This window comes from Sebastes fasciatus, chromosome 5, assembly GCF_043250625.1.
Source record: "Sebastes fasciatus isolate fSebFas1 chromosome 5, fSebFas1.pri, whole genome shotgun sequence".
NCBI classification, from domain to species: Eukaryota; Metazoa; Chordata; class Actinopteri; order Perciformes; family Sebastidae; genus Sebastes; species Sebastes fasciatus.
In genome coordinates, this window is record NC_133799.1 from 33,202,070 (window position 1) to 33,215,126 (window position 13,057).

At 42.7% G+C, this 13,057-nt stretch overlaps 1 protein-coding gene across 3 annotated transcripts in view; it reads left to right on the top strand.

Moving 5' to 3' along the window:
• The window catches only part of mcf2l2 (MCF.2 cell line derived transforming sequence-like 2), a 149,905-nt gene continuing 136,848 nt past the window's right edge, over positions 1–13,057 (top strand). For 2 of the 3 annotated variants that reach the window (XM_074636861.1, XM_074636862.1), the window contains exon 1: positions 1–965. In XM_074636861.1, the coding sequence (XP_074492962.1) occupies positions 887–965 (79 nt within the window). In that variant the 5' untranslated portion in view covers positions 1–886. Of the gene's footprint in view, positions 966–11,505; positions 11,818–13,057 lie in introns of those variants that run through there. The other variant, XM_074636864.1, reaches the window with a different exon arrangement.

A 13,057-nucleotide genomic window follows, 5' to 3' on the forward strand; every position in this document is an offset into this window, starting at 1 on the left:
TCTTTATTAGAGCAAACAGAGCATCATCAAAGCAGCAGCAGCAGCGCTTTCCAACCCGGAACCCGGGGAGTGGACTCAACATCTTCCTCACTTCCTGAGGAGCATCCTTTCATTCCTCCAGCTCCGGCACGTCTTACACAGTTTTTGGAGTGTCTTTTTCCCCCCTTTTTTTCTTGTTTTTGCTCTGAGGATTATTGACCTGGAGGCTTCTTCTTTCTTTTTTGGATATGTCTGCCAGCATCATGGAAAGGATTGAATAACTGTCCAGGTGGCTGATGTTTTGTTGTGGACTAATTAGCTCTAATTGCAGAGTGGCTGCTTTGTTCACTGACTGACACATTTACTGACAAACTGGCTCTTTTCTGTCTGCTTTTTCCACTAACTGCCCAGTTTGCTGGCTGAGAAACAAATACTCTTTTTTGTTCACGGACTGGCTGACTGACTGGGGTGTTGACCATCTGACAGATGAACCTGTTATTTTTTTTGTTCATTAAACTCGGGCTGACTGCTTGTGTTATTCCCTGACTGGCTGTCTAGGTTATTTCACCTGTGCCTGGCTTCCAAGCTTGATTATTTGTATACACAGGCTTACTATCTTGCTGACGGGGCTGGGAGTGGCTCCCCCATTGTCACCCTCAGGATTTGTGATGGAGGTGTGATGAAGGAGAGGAGAGGCTCCACATAGGAAAAGTCAAAAGAAGAAAGAACAAAAAGCAGCAGAGAGAAAAGAGGAGGAAAAACCCTCACGGGAGAAAACTGAATTAGGGATAAAAAAAGGAGGGGAGATTGTTGGGGAAGGAAGAGGTGACGAGAGGAGGCGTGGCAGCGGAGAGAGAGAGAGAGAGAGAGAGAAGGGGAGGAGAGTGGATGCAACCCACACCCTGAGATGCTGTGCTGGCTGAGAGAAGACGAGATGTCGGTCCAGGAGCTGCTACAGAGGGTGCAGTGTGTCATCACTCATGTCGGTAAGTCGTCACAATTCTCCCCTTTTTTCCCCTCTTCTTCATATTTCACAGATGGATGGAATAAGAAGAGCTTTTGTCTCTGCTGAGGAAAATGTACGTGAGAGCTGCCTGTTGTTAGTTGAAGTGTATGCTGGAAGAGGTGTTATGAGGTTGTCTGGAAATCCTTGAATTGGTTGAAAATGTGATGAGAAGCAGAGCAGATGAAAGCGAGGCGGGGAATCTCCATCCTCTCATCAGGACCACTGAGTGAGGAGGGAGGCAGAGGGATGCAGAGGGAGGCAGAGGGATGCAGAGGGAGGCAGAGGGATGCAGAGGATGCAGAGGGAGGCAGAGGGGTGCAGAGGGATGCAGTGCACATGGGCAGAGGAGAAACTATGTCATCAGGATAGAGCATGAAGTTGGATCAATGTTGTTTTTTCTGTGGTTATGAGAATATTCAAAGATATATATGAGTTTATTTTATACTACAGCAAACATCCTGTACATAGCGTACATTTATCAGGGCTTTCACTACTTATTAGTGGAATTATGTGTATGTGCGTATGCTGGTGAATGACTAGCAATCATCTTAGTGCTATTCTTTTATTTACTAGATCAATATTTAATAGATTTACAACCTTATATTACTATTATTAGCTACTATGCTATATCACCGTTTTCTATCTTCTCGTCCTTTTTTGCCTTCTCCTTCCACGACTCCTTTCCTCTTTCTCTTTTCCTCGTGTCTTCTCTCGCTTCCCTTCCTTTCCATCCGCTCTGCATCTCCACCTCCACCATCACCATCCATCCCTTCTGACCTTTCTCTCTGCCTCCCCTCTCTTTCATGTCCTCTCCTCTCCATCCATCCATCCATCCATTTTTCCTCCTCTTCCTCCTCCTCCTCCATTCTGCATCCGGGTCATTATCCCCCGGCTGGTTGTGAAGTAGGTTAATGTGCCATGCTGGAGACTATCGCACACCGTCCTCCATCACTGCACTTCCTGCATCGCATAGCGTGGGGAGTGAGAGGCAGGGGCGGAGGGGGGGCTCGTGCAGAGCGTTACTATGGAAACTGAGCCAGTTTCTGCAGAGCAAGGGGCCACCGGATTGATTTACTTGGAGCCGTGCAACTCACATGGGATGCTGCGGCATCAGTGGCTGCGTAAAGGTCTTCATTAAACTGGATGTATTTCTCACTCATATTCTAATCTTACCGAACCCCTTGTCTCCTATTTTCATATTCCCAGTGCCTACCCATTACGGAATTACGTTTACATTGATCACACATAAGTGGTTTAAACAGAACAAAGCAAAACATTATCTAACACATAAAGCTGAGATTGCCTTCTGTTCCAGGTTGTTTCAAAGATATAAAACTTCAACTTTAAATAGCCACTGCAGCTTCTGTCCATCGTCTACCCAAAAACAGCATCAGACAAGGGAATCGACTCAAACTCAAATGGTCATATAACGTACAATAAAACATGAAATAAAATTCACTTTAAACTTCTTTTTAGATCACAAACATGCATATCCTCTTCTCCTCCGGCATAGCTGTGAACCGACCTACTTCACTAGCAAAGGGTAGGATACCAGACCTCAACTGAGCACACAATGACCTCTGGCTCCTAGTTAGAAAAGGACGTAACACCATCCATAACCCTCGCCGCTTCATACTGTACTGTATATACATCTAGAAATTGTAGATGTTGAAATATATTTTCTAAGCACTTTTATACAGACTTCTCATCCTTGTTGGGTTAAAAGCTGACTTCGTTTTTGACCTTGAAAACAGCAGATGACAAAATAATCTCACAGCAAGGTCCATCTAGCAGCTCCTTGGTTTTGAGCTGTTCTGGATGCTTCATTTGACGGCTGTTTGAAATTTGATAAACAGATTAACTCTGTTGTTAAAACAAGCTTTTTCCATCTTCGTCTTCTGGCTAAAGTAAAGCCCTCCCTCGATTGGCACGAACTCGAGAACGCAATTCATGCTTTTATTAGCTCGAGATTTGATTATTGTAATGCACCGTATGTTGGTCTCAACCAGTCTGCACTTGCGCGCCTCCAACTTGTGCAAAATGCTGCTGCTCGTTTTTTAACTAACACTTCCACACACTTGAACACATTACCCCCGTACTTTACTCGCTCCATTGGCTTCCAGTTCGCTTTACAATCCATTTTAAAGTCTTGATGTTTGTTTTCAAAGCCATTAACGGCCTTGCCCCACCTTATTTGTCCGAGATTTTAACACTCCGCGAGCATAACTGGGGTTTGGGGTCATCTGGTCAGCTTTTTTTAGAAGTCCAGAGGTCGAGGTATAAGCTGTGGGGGGATCGTGCATTTGCTACCCCCTGATATACGCACTATCACTGACCTAGTACTTTTTAAATCTAAGTTCAAGACTTTTTTATTTAGACTGGCTTTTAGTACCTAGTAGCGCTATGACATTTTCCCTATGCTTTTTATGGACCTTTTTCCGATTTTATGATACGTTATGTTTTTATTCCTGTTATTTCTTGATGTTAATGTAAAGCACTTTGGGTTCCTTTTGGTTGTTGTAAAGGGCTATACAAGTAAATGTTGATTGATTGATTGATTGTTCTGGATGCTGTTCAACAAACGCTTCAGAAGAGCTGAAAGTTCCATGACAAACACACTGTGTTGGGGAGTAACTAGTTACATGTAACAGAGTTGCGTAGATAAGTTACAAAATAAATGTAATTGTAATCGGTTACATTCACTGAGAACAAACATGTAGTTAAATTACAGTTACTAATCAAAATGTTGGTGATTAGATTTGAAATATATTCTTTCTGGTAAAAAGCTTATACATACCTTTACATATATATATATATATACATATACATATATGTATATATATAATATAACATTCCTTCTGCTGCTCTGCTCCAAACTTAATTCAAGTTATTTTGATGAACTTGTAATAAACGTTAGACAGTTAGACAGATTGATGAGTACTCTTGTGAGGTTTACACTGCCTGATGTTTTCAGCTTTATTACCCAGTTTAAGCATTCGTTAGAAGAGTAATCGAAAGTACATTACTTTGATGAAGTGATTAAGATAGTTACATTACCCATTACATTTTAACAGGGTAACTAGTAATCTGTAAGCTATTACATATCTGAAGTAACCTTTACACATCTGCAAACGCATGTACTGATGACATTCATGTGACATGATCAAAAGCTCCAGAACTCCAGTCTCCAGTAAGGCCAACATGCTGTTTTCTCCCTTTGACTTTGAAAGATGCGTCTTCTTATTCCTGCAGTCTGACGGTGTCACACATCAGCTTATTACAACTCTTCAGCTATATGATGTTTTGGCATCATTTTAGACAAATTTCCCCAGAATGCAGTCTAGCTGGCACATTTGGTATCTTTGGAAACTATTATTTAAAATAAAGCTCTGTGGGTTTGAGCAATGATTGCATGTTTGCATTTAAAGATACTTCATCTTGTTGCAGGACCATAGTACCTCATGTGCTGGCTCTCTATTTATTAACCCCAATCTCAACAAGACAGTGGTGTTCATTCTCCAGCAGGGAGCTCACTCGCTCCTGCTTGAGCCACACAGGGATCTGGGTCATGGAAATCTTCCTCCCCTTATTGATTTTACAGGCAAAAAATATAATTTTTCATGCACTGATCAAGTTTGAGATTCTTGTTTTTTGTTACCGTAACATGTCTTCTCTCAGACTAGTGGAAAGAAAACATGTATTTTACCACTTTGTCTATTTGCGTCTGAGGATTTCTCCTAAATTCTCCAACAGTTAGCATTAGGTAATGCCTCATTTGCATATTTAAACACAACATTTCAGAAAACTTGTAATACAAAAAACAATTGTCTTAATGTCAGTAATCAACTGGGGAAGTTTCATGGTGGTATCTATTAGTTAAACCAGTAGTGTCTTCAAACTGTAGTGAATTTTACCATCCATATCTTTAAAGGCTGTTTTCTCTCAGACCCTGAGCCAGAAATCTCCACTTCAGCAGCACTTACATCCACCAAACTTTCATTTTCATTCCTATCTAAAGAATATTCTGAAAGTTTTTACAGTTTGTTCAGATGTCATTCATAGCCTGATTTATACAACATTTTATTCCTAAAAACACGGAGAAAATCTGTGTTTTATGACTGTTGACAGTATTTTCGGATTGATGGAGTGATAAAAAGAGATATCCCTTCACTAAAAACCATTGACTCTAATATGTCAACAAAATGAAACAAGAATTTTGAACCTGACTTTATCCAATGTTCACATTTCTCTTCTGGAGTTGTACACATTAACACATCTTTAATAAGACAATGCCTCATTTGCACATTTAAGTTTTCAGAAAACTTGTAATACAAAAAATACTGGTCTTAATGTCAGTAATCAACTGGGGGAAGTTTCATGGTGGTATCTATCAGTTTCCACTAGACAGCCTGTCTTCTGATTGTCTTGTTGAACCACCATTAGTGTCATGTGGAACAGATGGAGCAGGAGGAGCAAAAGGCTCAAATGATGGGACATAATTGATCTAAGTTGACCTGAAGCTCTCCTTGCTGTGTGTTCAATCACTGGAGATTGATCATGGGAAGCTCTCTCTATATGTCGTATGACTGACGGCCAACCTGCTCGGCCAGTCTTCCCTCCAAGGCATCCATGATGAAATGAAACGTGCAGCGTAGTTACTAAAATTCAGAGGTGCACGACAGACCGCGAAAGCCGTGATGACGTAATTTTCGGACCTGTGCACCTCGCGCCGGCTTCACTACGGGCAGCATAAACCAGACTTTAGATTAATGTTCACACCTCAGGAATATCACATATCCACTCTTTGTGTTGACTCACATAATGATGAGATTGCTGCTCAGCCGGGTCGGACCCAGTGTGCTTATTTTGGAGGTAGTAAAAGTTGTTTTCACACGGAAGGCTGAGGATAGGCTCTTCGATGCTGGAGGAAGGCAGAGTGCAAATGCTCATCCATTCCACGCAAATGAATAAAGAAAGGCCGGAATCGACTCAAACATGATCCGGAGACGTGCACCGTTGTTGTTTTGCTGTGTGCTCATTTAGTTTCTTGGTGTCGAATTTGTGTTTCATCTTGGGCATTATGGGCTTTTAGCCGAGCTGCTCCCCACTATGTGGGTGTGCAGGATGAATATGTTGCTACTTGTTTAACACGTCCTTTGTGTGTTTGCTTGCGCAACTGCCCCGGTAACAGCGGCGCTCGGGTTCAAGTTAGTTAACAATGTGTTAACGAAGCAAGGCAGCAAGCTAATCGCTAACACAGTGAGAGATTAGTACTTCCACTTGCAGATAAATGATTGGTTAAAAAGGTAAACAACCAATGTTTTGAGATGGCTACTGTCTAACTTAGCTTGTCCCCCCGAACAGAGCCAACTATTTTGTCTTTATCTCACTCGTCAGAGCATAATGAACAGAGATTTCGCCTTCATTTTTGTTGTCAATTTTTTTGTTACATTTATAAATGAAATAAAAGGACGTCACTGAATATTTATCCGTCAAAATTTCTTCAACAAAATTAACTCAGTTCGTCCAACAAATGTGCCCAAGTTGAGCATACCCACGCAAACACACACACGTGAAATCTTTATGTTCACATGTGATGTCCTGCATTGATTTATATTTTGTGAAATATCCAAAAATCATCATGTGCCTCCATCATACAAATTTATCACATTAAATGTATGAAAAACACATTTGCCTAGAGTACTGTATATGACGTTTTCACATGCCATGGTTTTCCGTGTGATAAACATGTGAAACGCATACATCTTCCTGTGTTATGGCATCATATCACATCATCATCATCATATGGAAATATAAATACAATGTGTATTTAAACATTTCTTAGCTCCCTTTAAATGGGACGGTGCTGCTCAGTGGCACCCAGCGAGGTCTCCGGTGATTTTTACTTGTGATTTTTTAAGTATTTTTATAAAAGAATTTGCAGCTTTTGCTGTAAAATGTCTAAATGTTTTTCTCCCGTGATATGTGTACATTATAGGAAACCCATTATTCCTATAGTATTATTATGATGACATCAACTCCACCACCTATGCATGTCCACACCTATAGGCTTACACAAAATGAGCCCTCTGTCCCCTATTGGTGGCTGATGACGTCACATCACAGCAGCACCAGGATGTGTCGATGTGTCATACCGTTGTTCCCTCATGCATAATTCATGGCCGTGCGCGCCGCTTTATGGATGCCTGATCTGAAATGGCTACTCCCGTCCCACCGAAGCGTGCTGTCAGGATGATTAGTGCCGAGGCCTGCAGATAAGAGCCGGCTTGCTCAGACAGACAATCGTATTCTTGTTCAATTTAAAGCTCCTTTGAACCGAACCCCCCCCCACCCCAGCAGCCCTGCTCTGTCTGTGAGCTCCTCCTAAACTGCTGCTTTATCAAAGGAGGGTGTGTTACAGCGACCTCAGGAGTGACCTTCAGAGTGTCCAGTGACAAAAAGGTCAGGCTGCAGCGAGGGATGATGCTGAATGTTGCTGTGTTTTGTTGCTCTGGGCAACCGAGAGAGTATGGAGGACAATATCTCTTTGAGTGTGCAGGGAAATTCCTGTCCTTATTCTGAAAGTGGGCTATAGATATTGGGATCATTTTACACATAATGCTGGATTCTTAGAGACTGCTACAATGTAGTGAGTCTGTAACATAAGGATGACTTTATGGGCCATGATCTGTTCTGTCATGAACACTTCATACCCATTTGAGTTTTTTTTTAACACTCCCGCCAAGAGCAGTTGTGGATTTAGTGCTTTGCTCAGTGCTTATTATTCACTTTAAGGTGTTATCGAGGTTGGGATTTCACTAGAGGGCCATAGTTTGAAGCGTAGGGCCGCTGACCAAGCGTCGGTATCTGACGAGTCGGGAGTGAGAATGTGTTGAACGTAGACATGAGATTGATATCCAATTTCTCAACTCTCTCTCTAAGAAATAAAGCAAATAAACTGATTTCTACAAAAAAATAAATGTTAAACTACTCCTATAATAATTACATTTCCAAACATAATGTTCACCTTGGTTGGCACATTACATCATCATGGAAGCTTCATGGTCCTGGGTAGGAAATAACATCCAGTGCTTTTCTCACCATCAACAACTACTGTAATCTCAAGTGTTATGTTGTGATAGCTGCTGGGGTTTGTGGTATTACCCAGAGGACCCCCTCCCCCGCCCCCCCAACCGGCCCCCAACCTTTGTTGTTATGACGTCAGAGCTGCATTCTCTGCTTCCTCTTCCTGCCTCCGATACGGGGGGTGGTGGAGAGGGGTGGGTCACAATATCCTTCGGAAAGTGTTTGTCTTTCATATTGTCAGCTGGACAGAGGCCAGCTGACCAGCTCCGCTCAGAACAACACAGCTCAACAATAGAATTGATCCACAAGAGAACCGATTTCACAGAGCGGGTCAATCCTGAGCCTGATCAAGTGGGCCGAGGTCAAGTGAGCCGACACGGTGTGTTGACGAAAGTTTCTGAGGGAAGCTGGGCTACATATGTTTCTGGTTTTACTACACCGGGTGTCTGCATGGGTGGACATGTTCACACAAATATAGACAGACAATCCGTGCAGACAAAAATCAATCTCAGACCCTCACTGGGACAGGATACATCATTTGCATTTTACTAACAACCAAGTCCTCCAAACTAAACCAGAATATTCAGTTTGTTTGTTGCCAACCAAAATGACACATACGAGCGTCAGCATGGAAGCGTCTTACTGCTTTCACTTTTTGTTTTCACCACCTGTCAACCATGTGATTATTTCTCTCTCTCAAGAAACACTTAGTAAGTAACACTTCCCAGCAGCTCCTTCTCTCCAAAGTACTGTTACAGTAATTTACACTTCTGATGATGAGATTGTTTTTAATGGGAATTAGCAGGTGTAAAGTCCCTTAAAATTCACCAGATAACAAAACCATCTCACAATTCATACCTTAAAAGGGCCTTCATTTTTCGACTAAGGTGAAACTCAGTGATGGCTGTCGAGCTATCTGGTAAAAGTTAAGGAGTTTACTGTAAAAGTAGAGATATGTTGTTTTTTAGGCATTTGAACAAACAACTAATGCTGTCTTCCCTCTCGGCCCGTCCTGTCTATACCACTTGCTCCTCTGAGAAGTGATAGTGATTCAACGTAGCGTGACATGATAGGACCAAGAAGTAGAGCTGCCCTGAGGGCTTGTCAATCACATTTGTTTATTGGATTAATTCCAAAGTGTCTGAAACGAGAAAACGACTTGTATTTTCGTTTCATCCTCCCCTCCCTGATCCCGGGTGCCTGATCCCGGGTGCCTGATCCAGGGTGCCTGATCCCAGGTGCCTGATCCAGGGTGCCTGATCCCGGGGGTCTGCTCCTGGATGCCTGATCCCGGGTGTCTGATCCCGGGGGTCAGATTTTAGGTCCTGGGCCTTAAACCACTACAGATGCTTTTCCCCATTCACTGCTGGCACTCTGTGTTGTCAGTGTTGCTGACGGAGGCCAGCCTGTAAGCATCAGAGGGGGTTTTGGATGAAGATATCCTAAAACTGTGGCTGAACAGAGAGCAGAAAACAACAGCTGTTCCTTTCAGCTGTGGGACTGGTGGGAACATTCTGCTCATCAATTATTCAAGTGCTGAAGGTAGCATATGAAATGTCACAGACTAATAGCAGACATTTCCAGTGAAAGAAATCATTACTCATCGTGTGGATCCTCACAGGATGTGTTTGGCTTGGTTCAACATTTCAATTCTTTTACTGGTAATGTCATCCATGATGTAATGACGCCTCCTCCCTGCAGCTGATTATTACAGTACACAGTTAGGACAGTTGTTCATCCTGTTGAAGTGTTCTTGAACACCTCTGACTGATATATTAAATCCTGAGTGTTATGTCTCTTCTGGTTTATTGAAATGTATTACCTCATTGTCTCAGTCTTCCTAGTGAGTAATCTGTGAAGGGTTTGTATTGTTGCAGGTCTCAGGACGTGTGTCAATATGTCGTAATACCAGAGTGGATCCCATAGAACTCGCTATCAGCTCTAATCAGGTGATGTGTCCTAATCATCACTGGAGAAAAATGGTTTTGGCACTTGACGGAGCGTGTGACCTGTGCAGGAAAAGTGACATGTATCACTGATATAAATAAATAAATACTGACATGGTAAATGGTAAATGGACTTGCATTTATATAGCGCTTTTTCTAGTCTTCCGACCACTCAAAGCGCTTTACACTACTTGTCAGTATTCACCCATTCACACACACATTCATACACTGATGGCAGAGGCTGCTAAGGTGCCAACTTTGCCCATCAAGATCTAATCTAAATACTCATTCACACACCGATGGCTACGCCTTCGGGAGCAATTTGGGGTTAAGTGTCTTGACATCAGAAACTACCGTCTGGTTCAGCCTGGAATGGACCCGCTGGTCAGTCCTCCCCTGGCTGTTGGTTTTTGTATAGACTGGGTTTGTGTAGTAGTTTCAGTAGCATGGCTAAATATATAACCTTGTGTGTGTGTGAGTGTGTGTGTGTGTGTGTGTGTGTGAGACTCTGCCCTGGCGGCACCCTTTACACTTTGGCTTCACACAGATACACATGGCACTTGAACAACAAAGCTATGTAGACTGGTGATTTATAGGTGGAAAAGTTCTATTTCCAATGAGCAGGCCTCTGATGCAAGCAAAAAAAGCTTTGATGGTGACACAGGGAGGGCCTCAGTCAGTGCTGGAAGTGGGCCGGTACTCACCAGCACTCCTTGGCGTACCGTGACTTTTTCTTGCAAGCTGCCGTGCTCTCCTCTGCCCTCTCCATATCAGCTTCTCTGGGAGATTCATAATAATTACTTCTTCTTTTTCCACTTTAAGCACTGGCTTCAAGGAAGAGGGCTGGGACTGTAAGACCACAACTGGATCTAAACACTTCCTCACAAACATAATGGGAAATGTCTAGAACAGGCTGCAGACGCAGGCTGTGTGCTTCCCCAGAGCAAGAGGAAGCTCTATGATTTAACTCCAGACGTCTTTATGATTTATGCTCCTCCTCACGTCTGTTTACTTTCAACTTATGTACGTAGCACACTGCATTGTGTATTGTGCTCTAAGCACTGCCAAAATGCTTCTGGTGCAACAGCAGCCCCCTGGCTGAATGCATCCAGTGTAGCCGTGGTCTGCAAAGTATAAAGGTTGTTTCCATGAAATGGTAAAAAAAAAGGGAAAGAATGAATGAGTAAAAAAGAAAAAAAAAGTGAAGGTGATGAAGGGCAAATGATGGGGGTGCTGCTCCTCCACATATAGTCTTTTGTACAAGTATGTAATAAAACAGAAAATCCTCTTTCATGGGGACACAGATGAGGGAGGAGGAGGAGGGGGGGGAAAGGAAAGGTGGGAGTAAACAGGGAAGGATGCAGAGGGGAAGGGAAGTCCCCGCTGCCTGATGGGAGTATTGTTGAGGATATTTGTGTAAACGGTGGTAAGAATTGAGCCGCTCAGCCGATCACAAGGCTACCAGTAGAGGCTCAGACCCGCTCTGACGAAAACACTCACATTCCTACTCTGTCTCTCTCTCTCTCTCTCTCTCTCTCTCTCTCTTGCTCTCTGTCTCTCTCTCTCTCTCTTGCTCTGTTACACTCAAAGAGGAGGGCTGGTCCTGCAGTCCTGCAGTGTTGAGGGAGACCACACAGCCCTGAGGACTGGACTGTAGTGTCACCTGTGTATGTGTATGTGTGTTCTGTTGTTGTGGACGTCAGACTGGACGCTGGTGTAGTGTGCGGTGCAGCCCCTCCTGTCTGTGTGGATTGTTTCAGGGCAGCAGCAGCAGCAGCAGCAGCATGGGATCAGTAATGTGTAAGTGATGGACATATTGACCATTGTTACATGTGTGTGTGTGTGTGTTGTGTGGAACAAGTGGGACATGATGTACTCCTGCTTGTTTGCTTGGTAAACCTTTGGCATCGCCACCCATGAGAGTCCAAAGTTGGGACATTTATTGGAGAGTCTTTAGTCTATACTGGTGGAGTTTAGTGTGGAGCTCAATGTTACTGAGGGACGGCCCTTTCCTTCAGGAGGTCCAGTGGCCCCAAGTCGTGTTGTTTTGCTTGTGTTTTTGCCATTGATGAGCAGTATAATTAATAGACTACAGCAGTGTTAATATGGTAATAAAGTGGTGGAGGTTGCAGTGGGGACTCTGTACCACTACATTTAATGTAATTTTATAAAATATAACACTTGATATCAAAGGCAATTGTTGCATTGCATTTTCACTGACTTTCTGAGCCTCAGAGTTAAGTATCTAGTTTTTATTAGATATGCCAAATGCCTTAATTTTAGGCACATTACCTGCAGAAATAGCATAGTAGTAATTGGCATTGTATATGAAAATATAATGCCAGCTTAAAGGGATAGTTTGAGTGTTTTGAAGTGGGGTTGTATGAGGTACTTATCCATAGTAGGTGTGTTACTTACAGTAGATGACGGTCAGTGCGCCCTCAGCTTGGAGGAACAGACAGGAGCACCGACACCGGAGCAAAGCAACACAGTGCTGTGGACAGGGACGGCAGAGAAACGTATTATAGCCACCTAAATGAAAGGCGAACCCAAACAAATCAATATCAGTTTAAATGTACGCTATGTTTAGAATATTTTCACTTCTTTATCTTGCTGTCAGACAGCCCTTTCCTTCTCCTTTCTGAAGGGGAACTGAACTATAAGTGAAATTTATCTATTCTCCCTTTGACACACACAGCATCAAGGCGTTTTACTTTCAGTTCGCTGTCGGAAAATATCCTAATTATAGCGTACACTTAAATGGATATCGTTTTTTTTAGGTTCGCCTCTCTTTTAGGTGGCTAAAATACGTTTTTCTGTCGTCTCTGTTGAAAAGTTGTGTACCAGTCACTTCCTTAGACATTACTTTCATTTATAATTGAGCTCATTATCGTCTTTCTTCTTTAATATTAATTTGGTCTTCAGTTGTGGATGCAATTGCAGATGTGTGTGTGTGTGTGTGTGTGTGTGTGTGTGTGTGTGTGTATATATATATATGTATATATATATATATATATAGAGAGAGAGAGAGAGATTTTGG